Here is a 12,837-nt window from a genome sequence, read left to right on the forward strand (position 1 = left end):
TAAATTAAAGATAAAAAATGCACGTGATGATGATTATATGAGGATTATAATAAATATAAAATGAATTTTTAATTTTATTGCTCAGATAGGCATGTCCGTATAAATACTTGACTTGGCATGTCCAATTTATTATTCTAACCGTTATATCGTCTTTTTTTTTAAATAATATTTTTTTTTCATTTCAGCAATAATATATTTTTTCATAAATAATAGACAAATAAATAAATGATAAGTATAAGTACACACCTTTTTTATTCTTTATTTAAAAATGAAAATGATTATTCCTCATCTTAAATTTGTATTTCTATAGAAAAGAAAGTTAAGTTATCAAACTATTGATATTTAATAAATTTAACTATGCTAAACAAAATAGTTTTAAATATTTAGTTTTTTATTTTTTAGAAAATAAAAATGCTAACAAACACAAATTTTTTAACGCATCTGTGTAAAATGATATACGGGAGTTTTTAAAACCGATATAATAACAATATTATTCATCAAAGTTGACTGTTGAAAATTTTAATTTTGGAGAAAATAAAATAAAATAATTTTAAAAATTAAAATACTTGTCCCATTATTCACTTTTAATCAAATTTATTGATATCTTTGACTTTTCTAGTTCATAAGATTTCCCTAGATCATAATAATTATAAAAAATATTATATTGTGAAGTTAAGTTTATAATTTTGACAGTGTAAAATAATTTATAAATTAATTTGGCACCTTACAAATTATTACCATAACTTAATCTTCAAATGCACAAAATATAGCATTAAATATACTAATAGTTGTTTGGTCAATGATAGATGGGTTAAATTTACAAAAACTTTTTTTAGAAATATTTAAATCCATATAATATCGTAATTAAGAAGAATTTAACACCTGTCTTCATTACTTCTTAAAGTTAAATTGTGATATAGATTAATACAATTTTTATTTTAAAATAATTAAATAAGCATATTTATGATAAAATATAAATTTATTCATTAAATTAAAATTCACACTTATCAAATTTAGCAGTTATTATTTTCATATCAACTAATTAGATTCCTTCATATCATATTTTATTATTCATTATTCAAATCTGATTTTACATGTGAAAAATAAATGTTCAAGAGTTTTTATGCCCATATTATATTTCAGTAAATAAGACTTGTATATATATTTTATTTTAGTAATTAATAATTATATTTCTTATAAAAAATGAAATAAAAGATAACTAAAATATATTTAAAATTTAATAGATAACTAAAATATAAAACAATCCAATTTCTTTTACATGGAAGTAATAATTAAAATATTTGCCCATTTCCTTTTAATCCGTCTACGGCGTCGACCTCCAATTAGGACGGTCCGGTCGAAAAAGAAGCGAGGGACCCACTTTCTCTATATAATCTACTGCCTCGGGTTCATCGCCCATTTCCCGGTTGCTGCTCCGCCTCCACCTCCTCCTCCGCCGATGGAAGACACCCTCGATCCCTCTCTCCTCCTTGACGGCGGCGGCGCCACCGCCTCCGCCCCCAGCCACGGTTGGCAGAAAGTCACCTACTCCAAGCGCCAGCGCAAGCCCCAGGCCCAGGCCGAACCCGAACGCCCCCGCCATGCCAACGGCCTCCCCGATCGCTCGCATGTCTTTGACTCCGTCGAGGAGAAGGCCCGCGAGCGACGTCGAGCCATCGAGGCCGCCGCGGCCGCCGCAGCGGCTGCCGAGGCCGGAGATGCTGCCAGATCGAGACCTGCGCCGGCCTCCTCGGACGAGGATGACGATGACGACGGCGCGGCCAGAGCCCCGGAGAACGGCACGCCGGCGCCGAAGAAGGAGAAGCCAAAGAAGGTTAAGAAGCCTAAGGTCACGGTCGACGAGGCTGCCGCCAAGATCGATGCCACCGATCTAGCTTCGTTTCTTGCCGAGATTTCTGTGAGGACTAGATCTGTGCAAATTTTGGTGTTTTAACCATTTTTACTTGTCTATAATTTCAAAACAATCTGTCTAAAGGTCGAATCTTCTTTTATCAGTGTTAGAAAGGAGGGATTTTTTTTCCCTTTGACCTTCTCTATCTTTTCAGGTAACTTATGAATCACAGCAGGATATTCAACTGATGAGATTTGCAGATTTCTTCGCACGTTCGTTTACTTCTGTGAGTGTATCGCAATTTCCTTGGTTTAAGATCTTCAAGGAATCACCTCTCGAGAAGATTGTCGATGTAAGTTTGTTCTGCCTCCTGTTAATTTCCTTTTTCATTATATCTTATCATTCCATATAAAACATGTGTTTGGTGCTCTGGTTACTTTTTCTATTTGTTTTTCTTGATAGAAAACCTGAAGATGATGGTTTATGTGTTAGTACAAAGGTTGACCTTCATTGCAAAATGCACATTATCGAAAAATAGAGAATGCCATTAGGTTGGCTCTCATTCTCAAATTCTGCTGATGTTCACATGCAAGAATTCATCCTGTTCTGCACTGTCTAGTTGCTTTAAAAAAAAAAAAAACTCTGATTGACCGACTTTTCAATTCTTGAGATGGAACTTTAAAGCCCCGTTGCTTTTTGTGCTCTTGTTACAGTTTGACTTGCTTCATGGCAAATCTCTCCTAAATTGGTCCATATTATTGTTCCGGTCAAATACCGTGATGATCAAGCCACCGGTCAACGAACAGATTGATGTGCACGCTCCCCGGGGATAACTGCCGAAAGAGATGAAAAGACTTGAAAAGTACTCTAAAAGAGGGTTAGAATGATATCGGGATAGATCCCGACAAGCCACTCCGACATTTAAATTAAGGTTTTACGAAAAGGCGAATAATGACTTAGGGAGAATTAGGATTTCGTGTATGCATACTTGTGTCCACAGAGGTGGGGCAACCTTTTAAATAGCTATTTATGTGCCCGTTCCCTGAAATGTGTGCCTCCCTTTAAAGCATGTTCTGAAATACGCATGATCATGTGTGGTTTGTTCCAAGATACCCGTGGTTGTTTATGGTACGTTCCGAGATACCCGTGAACATTTATGGTATGTTCCGAGATATCCACTCCTACTGCTCCATGTTTTTCGAGATATGCGATATTGTTTCCCCTTTTTTCGGGAGAACCAGTCTTTGCAGACGAACCATGTAGGTGGGCCCAGGCAGGGGGTGGAAGAAAAGATGGAGGTCGACAATTGAGATCGAGTTGAGGTTGGCCACTGAGATTGAGTTGAAAGAGAGGTTGGTCACTGAGACTAAGCTGAAATAGAGGTTGGCCACTAAGGTCGAGACTGAGAGAAGGTCGACAATCGAGACCGAGTTGGAGCTGAGGTCGGCCATTGAGACTGAGCTGAAACAGAGGTCGACCATTGAGGTCAAGATCGACTGTCGAGATCGAACGAGGTCGGTAGTCGAGATCGAGAGGAGGCCGGCAACCGGAACAAGCTAGAGATGAGGTCGGCCACTGGGGCCGAGGTCGGGATCTGAGATCGAGATGAGTTGAAGGTCGGCTATTGAGACTGAGGTCGGTAGCCGAGGCCTGGGTCGTGTTCGGGCCGGATGGACAACTTGTCTTCGAACTGGTTCGACTAGGCCCGGGTTCGTAGCAGGTTTAAGTCCGTTTCCTCTGAGCCTCGTCTGGTTCATCTTAGCTTTGATCGATAGCTCAGCACGACTTCAACTCCCATGTGACACATGGAGGCAGCTGGTTTCGCCATATCATCTATCATCAACGTAGGTAATGTATGTATTTATCTATGGGGATCTATGCATACAATCATCATATCAATTAATACCCTAAAAATCTTGAGAATTTCTCTATCAATTTTTATCTTAAGACTTTTGGAGCTTTTTCTAATAAAATTCATTTTTTTTTAATATGAGCCTCCCCCAAGCAGGATACCTAGGTATTTAAAGGAGAAGGCTTTTTGTCAGGAACCAATTTGTGTATGTTTATATAAATGCCAAATGACTAACTTATCAACTTTGACCTTCCGATATGTTCTGCTTTTGTAGACATGCATAAGTTGGGCTGGAGAGAACATCTCTTCTCTCCTCATTTATGTTTTGATTGGTCTTTTGTTCAAACTGCAAAAAGCCTAGCCTGTATTCTATCACTACCTCTAATTAGTTGATAGGCTCCTATTTTCTGTTGTCAAGCTTGTTATGCAGGAAAATGTAGATCAAGATGCAGAAAGTATATCTGGTAGTAATATTTGATGTACCTGTCAAAGGTCAACACCAACTGGTTGAATTTCAAAACATCATTCTAACTCATTTGACCAAAATATGTAAACTGATTTCTTTTATAGCAGCTTCATCTTTTGGAGAATTGGTTATTGGTTACAAATTCAGATCATTAGCATTAGAATTTGAGATCTTTTCCTCAATTATTTCCCCTTTCTATTGCCTTGGTTATTGTCCTAGTTGCTTCCATTGTCATATACCTGAGGACTTATTTGTGGCAACTCAACTATTCAGTTCTTATCTCTTGGAGTTTGTCTAAGATCAAGTTGGACAAAAACTTAACCAAGTTGTCCTTGAGGTGGTTGTAAAACCATAAACCTGACTTATGATATCTTAGGTAAATTGGATTTTTTCTTTACCAGCTTCCTTTTCCAATAAGTCATCATTCAGCCAAACCTCTAGCACAACTCAGATCCAAAGCTTATTTTGTAGGAAATACATGAAGCTTAGACCTTGGTGGCTCTGCATCATGATGTGCCACATGTGCAGCCTCATTTATCCTTTTTTCTTACCAGCTTATCCTTTTCCAGTAAGTTATCATCCAGTCAAATAGTACAACTTAGATTGAAAACTTATTTTGTAGGAAATATTTGAGCCTTAGACATTAGTGGGCTCCGCATCATGATGTGCCACTTCTGCCTCATTTATCAATAGAATTTTCCAATGTTTCCTTCAAGCCTAGAATTAGGTTCAATTTGATAAACATTGTTACAACATAGTCCGAGGGAGAACTAATCCTATCAATTTGAAAGGATGTAGCACAGCAATGTTTACATGTCTTTAATTTAGTTGAAGAACCATCAAATTCTGTGGCCAGCTTGTTGCATTTTGTTTTTTAAATGATAATGAATGCGGTTGAAAGCCTCACAAAAGGATATGGTATTCCCAAATTATTTAATAATGCAAACATGGGACCAGATCTCCTTTCTATTCCATTTCTGACTCATCTTCCTTTGCTAATGATGGCATAGTCTTAGTGTAATCTCCATCTCCATCTCCATTTCCATCTCCATCTCCATCTCCATCTCCATCAAATGTACAACATTTTCAGTAGATCTTTTATTATTTATTTTTTTTATGTCGGTATGTTAAGGCCGCTGATGGATGAGATATTATCCTGCTTGCTACTTTTTTTTTCGAACTGTCTTCAAATGTTAGTATTTGATCATGATGTTTTGCCATTATAATTCATAACTTTTCAGCAAGTTGACATCTAATTTAATTCCATTACTTTGGCACAGGTTCCTTTAAGCCATATACCTGAATCTGTTTACAAGATTTCAGTTGATTGGCTTGCACTGAAATCCCCTGAAGCTTTGACTGATTTTGTTTTATGGTGCCTTGATGGCATCCTTTCTGACTTGGCGAGTCAGCTACCTGCGGTTAAGGGCTCAAAAAAACCTGTTCAGCCAACTGCACCAAAGGCTCTGGTAATATTCAGCTACATTTTTCCTTGTTCTTTCCACTTGTTCCATACATATGCTGGCAGAACATGGATGGATGTGATGGTCCACAAAATAGATGATCCACGAGTACACTACTTGTTTGTGAACCAACCAGCTTATGACCCACCTACATGAATTGCCAATCTCGGTAAATGAGTTTCTTAGTGTGACTATTATATGTAATCAACTTTGAATTTGACCTCTCAGCCAGAGCACCAATTTTCTATATGAGAGCTAAGCAGATAGGTAGTAAAGCTGGTCATCATATTGAGAGTTATCATCAAATTCTTGGCGTGTACTTATCTCATGCTAAGAAAAATTGTGAGCTTTGTCTGCTGGGATGCTCGAGAACAGTCACATCATAATTGAGAATACTTGAATATACACGTGAGTAGTAAAGATATGGATTGTTTTGGTTGAGACAAAAAAGGAGTACAGATACTATTTCTTTTATATGAATGATCGTTTTCAGTGTTTTGATATGATACTTCATTAATCATGTTGCCTACATCTAACTCAACAATGTTGCCTGACATATTTTTCATTGAAAATAGAATAAAGTGTCATTTTACCAAGATTTTTCATGATCCTATAATATTTTATAATAATAATGTCAGTGTGACTTATAACATTGTTTGGTACTTTGGTGTTTGGCTGGTCCTTAAGGGATAAAAATTTTGTATAGATTTTATTACAACTATTTTGTTCTTACTGATAAAAGTTTATTAATGGGAAGGGAATGCAATATGAATATTTCGGCTAGTCAGAACATGTGATTCTCTTGCAGCATCTTACTTGGATGTGGTTATTAGAACTATCTTATTGTAGAATTGTGTAGTATTCTTGCTTATGTTGAGAAAAATATTCAAATGCTACTCCAAATATCAAATATATAAAACATGTCATTAGAAAAAATAATTAAAATATTGATAATTGATCAAATTCAATGCCAATTCATACATGTTTAAAAATTAAAGGAGAAAATTGTCAGTTTGAATCATTTTATTACTATTTCCTTGCTAAAGAACTCTCTAATGGCATATATGCAAGATTTTAAGTTTGACAATGGTATATTTCAAAACTAAAATTTGGAGTGGTAAATATGGAAACATAGTGTTTGTTTGTAGGGACGTATGTGCAAGTTTTTTTTCGAAGTTTACATAGTCTTAATTAACAAATGGTTTGGAGAATCATGATTTTGTATTCTTTGTGCACTAGCCTTTTCAACAGTAAGGCATAATAGTTTTTGTTCAAACATGAGATAAAAGTAAAACTGCATGCCATACTGGGAAGTGTTAATTGCCACTTGCATTTAACTTTCCTGATTTTTTTTCACAAGTCTTTGACTGAATTGTATATTTTTATATGTTGCCATTGTGACTTCGACTGAATTCTTGTAATGACCATTATGTTATTGCTTCTAGTATGTAAACATTATGCCATATGTGTAAATATGCAATGAAACCTACAGGCTGCAATATTTGTTGTGCTAGCAATGACCTTGAGACGGAAGCCTGACATACTTATAAGCCTTTTGCCCAAACTAAGAGACGATCCAAAATATCAAGGACAAGAAAAACTGCCGGTTATTATCTGGATCACTGCACAGGTAAGTTGTTAGCTCCAGGATTGCTTGCTCATCTAAGAGTGGTTCACTATGACCACTGCTTTTAAGCTGAGATGATGTCATCTTTTGATAGGCTTCTCAAGGAGATCTAGTTGTTGGCATGTATATCTGGTCACATTACCTATTTCCTGTAGTTTGTGGAAAATCAAATGTGAACCCACAGTCTAGGGACTTGGTGCTGCAATTGATTGAAAGGTCTGCCTTTAGGCAATGGTGATACTCTTATCCTTCCATTTTTATTGCTTTAGTCAAAGCTACTTTCTGGCTTGATTTCAGGATTCTCTCAGGACCAAAAGCTCGAACTATTCTGTTAAATGGTGCTGTTAGGAAGGGGGAACGCATAGTACCACCTGCTTCACTTGATTTGCTCATGCGGGTGACATTTCCTGCTTCTACAGCTCGGGTCAAGGTTGGTTTATTTCCATGTAACTATCTCCATCTAGCACAGAATTTTATGATGAATTCCTAACATATGTTGCTGCAGGCCAACTGAAAGATTTGAGACGGTTTATCCTACTCTAAAAGAGCTGGCTCTTACTGGTTTCTGGTACCAAAACCACAAAGCAAGCATCACAACAGCTTTTGCCTTTTGCTATCCAAGCGATTCAAGAAAGTATAATTGAGATGTTGCATTGTTATGTGCCCTAAGCTGATGTTTTTGTAGTATGACTGTACTTTAACATGGAACTCATATACAGATAATTCCTGAGCTAACAAAGGAAGCGACAGATTTGTTCATCTGGTGTTTGACTCAGAATGTTGAGTGCTATAAACAGTGGGTGAGTTGTTATTTCAAATGTGTTTCATAGCTTTTATTATTTTGTAAACCTTTCTAACTGCTTTAACTGTTGTATTATGAAGGAAAAACTTTATTTAGAGAATGTTGATGCAACAATTATTGTTCTTCGGAAACTCTCCACTGAGTGGCGAAATTACTCAGCCAAAATTTCTGCTGACACTCTCAAAGTAACACTTAAGCATTTGAGGGCTAAAGTAAGTATAGCTACTGTCAAATATTTCTGATTTTCTGGTCCAAATTCAGTCATTAGAAGCTCATGGTTTTTGGATTTCCATCCTTGGCATCTATCGATGATATGATAAATTTACTTATTTGTTGCACTTGTATATATATCTAGATCTGGTCAGGTTTTTAGTTGCAAAGTATATTTGAAAATTTAGTTGCTCAGAATTTTTTCTTCTTATTTTCTCTATTAAAGAATGAAGATGCCCTGTTGAGAACCACAGACCCCAGCAAAGTAGCATCCATCAAAGAAGCTGACAAGTACTGCAAGACAGTTTTGATGAAGTTAACACGTAACTTTGGCTGCATGAAGGGCTAGTGTTTTGGTGCTTGTGCTTGGAATTGGACTCTTCTTCGCTCTTTCGCCAATGCCGAGTTAATTAACTGGGAGAACATCAACTGGGAGAAACTTAAGGTGTTGCTCAGTTCTCTCCAATCCTCTTAGAACAACTTCGAGTTTAACCAAATTTTACCAACAAAGGAGATAGTTCAAGAAAGGATATGATGTTGCTAAATTCAAAGATAATAAGTTTGGTTTTTCGTCTCGAGTAGATAACTATCTGAAGTTGCTCTGGTGTTCGTAGTCGCAGAAAGCTGCTCCTTTAATCTCTTCGAAGGTCTAGTTTAGTCGTGGCTTCATAGAGACTAAAGTTTGTGTATCTTTTTGAATTAAACATTAAGCATGAAACTTTGTTTTGTAAATCATGCTTTTGCTTGATGCTAAGAGTATGTTTTGCCAGTTCCTGAATGCTTTAAATTAATAGTTTGAGTTTGTGGAATGATTTAATTATCTAGCAGAAGCTCATCTCACAATTGCATCAGGAGGCAGCCACTGAGAAGATATCAATAGACCGTTTATTAAAAGCTTATTGATGATTCGATATAAACATCATTTCTCTCAAAAATAATAAACTTGTGAAAAATCTCTGTTATGATTTTCCTATCAAAATGATATGATTTAAACCATCATATAGATTATATTAGAAGGATCTATTTAAACTTTTTTTAAAGTAAATTTTCTCGATATATCGACTCACCTGATTGCCCATGATAATTCTACTAATACGATGGTAAGTCGCTCTATGTAGTTAAGTTTAATTATATTTGAGCATTGCTTGGATTTAGTTGATGAATATTGTTGACTTATACTTTTGTTTTTTGAGTGGAGTCTTGTCTTTCATTCATTGCTTCATGCATGTCAAGGTAGAGATTTGCTAGAGATTGTGATATATAAAAAAATAATTAACATTTTGCACGTATATATACTTAAGGTTAATTATAAAATATATATGTTTCTTGTTTTGTGTTGATTACTTGTTTTCAATATATATTTTTCTTAAATTCCACAAGTTAAGTAGAGCATCACCAAGACAAAAAGTTAAAGATTAATAGCTGTGTTCCAGTTTGCTAAGATGATGCACACTCCATTAAATTCCTACAATATTCTCAACAAATTAAAATTAAATGCACATGATTTATCTTACTGCATGCAGGAAAACAAATTAAAGTCCTGATTAATTCTCCCTAACATTTATGTGGTTGGTCGAAATGGTTAGGGTTGGCAGGAAAGAAGCAAATAACTTAATCACACAGTCCCCAAGTGATAACTCTCACACCTCTCCAATTGCCAATTGCACAGTACACATACACACAGATACACACCAACAAGGCCTCCAATTAATTACCATATCTCATGGCAATATTAATTAATTATACTGCCTTAATTGTAGATTTCACCAATCCAAACTTGTCATCAAATTCAACCTCACCTATCTTTTTCCCTAGAGTTGTTAGGATTTAGCTAGAAGCATTCAACCTCCCCATATATATATATGCTGATCCCTTGCCATGCCTAAAACCCTAATTAGTTTCAGTTCATCAATGGAGGAGGATCTTCCTCCGGGGTTTCGATTCCACCCGACCGACGAAGAACTCATCACCTACTATCTAATAAGGAAGGTGACTGAGTTTGGCTTCATCACGCGAGCCATTGCCGATGTCGATCTCAACAAGTCTGAGCCTTGGGACTTGCCAGGTACGTACTATACATAGAAGCATGCATGTCTTCTGAAGACAATTAGTTAATGGAGTACTAGCTTAATTATGGTGTAGGGAAGGCAAGTATGGGAGTGAAAGAGTGGTATTTCTTCAGCATCAAGGACCGAAAGTACCCCACCGGATTCCGAACCAACCGAGCCACCACGGCCGGCTACTGGAAGACCACAGGCAAAGACAAGGAGATCTACCAAAATGGAGGGAGCCTAGTCGGCATGAAGAAAACTCTAGTGTTCTACAAGGGGAGGGCTCCCAAGGGAGAGAAGACAAGTTGGGTGATGCATGAGTACAGACTCCAAACCAATTCGCCCTTGTACAGACCAACCAAGGTACGTATAATATAATCATATATAACAATTACGTTCAAGTAGTGCACTTAGCTTGTTTGATATCAGTCCTCTTAATTGCATGTACAGGAGGAGTGGGTCGTGTGTAGGGTTTTCAAGAAGAACAACAACAACATCGCGAAGAATCCACAGCCAGCTGACAGCTTGCTGGGCTCTCCATACAGTAGTGCCATGTCGTCGATCAACGAGCTCGGAGAAGTCGATGTCTCAGTCTTGCACGACCTCGTCAGCTCGTCGTCGAGCTCCAACCGTGTGCAATTGCAAACGAGCTGTTTATATGATCCAAACATAAACATGCACAACAAAGTGGAGGTGAACAACGCGTACTTGAGCTGGGTGATGGCTAGCCAAGCCAATGGTGGCCAGCTGCAGCAGCCTTCACTTCCATGGGGAGCAACAGGTGGGTTGGGGTTCACCCCGAATTACCCTACGATTAATGTAACAGCATTAGCACCGCAACCACCGGAAGCCACCGATGTCGTCGTCGCTCCCAATTATCTGAATTCTTTAGCGGTGCAAGCTGGCGACGACGATCTACTGGGAAACAGCATGAGGTTGAGCTTCCCTGTAATTGCCTCATCAGGAGTTCAGCCAGCTGTGAACCTGCAGGAAACAGTAGTTTGGAGAGCACATTGAGAGAGAGTGTCTTTATATATATATATATATAAAGATATTGCATTTACAAATGAGTACTGCTAGCTAGCTGCTATGAAGTAAGTAATTAAGAAAGTAAATGTGTGTGAATTCTTGATATATATATAGTTTATAATTAACCAAAATTTGTGGGGAAAAACAAACAATTAATTATATATAATCCTATACATTCTAAGATTACTGTTAAAATGATAGAGTGTGAGTAGCTTGTATGATCTGTATGCTTTTTTAACTATAAGGTAAACATCTTTGTAACATGTGAATGTGGTTCAGTTTTTTGATTTACTTCTTCATAGATGGTCGTGGGGCTGCTGGAAGCCGCTGGCTGGTGAAGTCTACCTTTTGCAGAAGAAAAAGTGAATATAGTGAGATCAAGAACAAGTAGGTAGGTCAAAAGGAATTGAGAGTATGCGTTAAGCTAGCTAGTATGCAATATTTCCTAGTAAGGTTAAGGTAATTTGGGCAGCAAAAGAATGAGATCAGGAAGAAGTGAGAAGGGTAAACCATGTGTTCAAAGTCAAGATGAACTTGAATCCAATCAAATTGACTTCGAGTCAAGTCAGTCTTTGATAGAAGAGTCGATTCCATTAGAGTCGTATCAAATGTGATATGCTCAAATTAAAACTTTGATTCAACTCGATAATTATTAAAATATTTATCACAAACAAACATAATTATTGAAGCGCTAATCATTCAGATAGGTGTCCTTCGATTAGAAAAGGAAATACCAATCAAGATAATCTTTTCATTTGCTATTTAACTTTTTAATTTTCTTTGACATATGACTTAAATGTTAAGGATTTTTACTAAGGTTTGTTTTACTTTAACTTTCTTCTTAAATCTTTTCAAACCTTTATTTGAAGGATATTCTTTTTATTTGACATTTCGAAAGCCGACCTAAAAGAAGTCGGTCTACTATAAGTTCGATCTAAATGAAAGCTCGATCCAAAAGAAGTTGATTTATTAAAAAACCGACTCGACTTATATTCGTAATTATTTTTACTGAATTATTTTATCCTTTGATCTCGGATAGGATTAATTAGTACCCATATTAATTTTTGGTGCAATTATAAAAATTGTAATAATGCAGTACGTACAAAATAATTAATGTCTGTGTTTTTTAATGGCGAATTGCAATTGAATGCACATGATGGTTATGGATCCGATGCATGTACTTCGTTTTTTTGTTTCTTAAAACACCAATGGTGAGAATTAAAAAGGACATGCTGGTGTTACATTTACATGATCTCTGAAAATAATAATAATAATAATAATACACGTGAAAGGTTTAAATTATGAATTTGGTTGGCTTCTCACGTGAAACTACACGTGAAAGCTATTATATATATTTTGGGGAAAAAATTTAAAAGAGCAAGCTTGTTCCTTTTTTTATTTATCATAAAAATAATGTTCCATTTCATCTCACTCCATTTTTATTTTCAAAAATATCTATATTTTCAATAATATTGTAGCTACGAG

At 36.3% G+C, this 12,837-nt stretch overlaps 1 protein-coding gene and 1 pseudogene across 1 annotated transcript; both read left to right on the forward strand.

Moving 5' to 3' along the window:
* The first annotated feature begins 1,438 nt into the window (after window positions 1-1,438).
* LOC141841042 (uncharacterized) lies at window positions 1,439-9,063 on the forward strand (annotated as a pseudogene).
* A 1,108-nt stretch (window positions 9,064-10,171) lies between these two features.
* Window positions 10,172-11,426, forward strand: LOC141840426 (NAC domain-containing protein 72-like). The gene is made up of 3 exons (XM_074728408.1): window positions 10,172-10,337; window positions 10,415-10,686; window positions 10,774-11,426. Exons 1-3 carry the CDS (start codon window positions 10,184-10,186, stop codon window positions 11,338-11,340), a joined length of 993 nt encoding a protein of 330 aa, XP_074584509.1. The 5' UTR covers window positions 10,172-10,183; the 3' UTR covers window positions 11,341-11,426.
* Window positions 11,427-12,837: the final 1,411 nt, after the last annotated feature.

The sequence above is a fragment of the Curcuma longa genome, chromosome 11 (genome assembly GCF_044706935.1).
Source record: "Curcuma longa cultivar G26 ecotype Majalengka, Jawa Barat chromosome 11, ITB_CL_G26_1.1, whole genome shotgun sequence".
In the NCBI taxonomy this organism is placed as follows: domain Eukaryota; kingdom Viridiplantae; phylum Streptophyta; class Magnoliopsida; order Zingiberales; family Zingiberaceae; genus Curcuma; species Curcuma longa.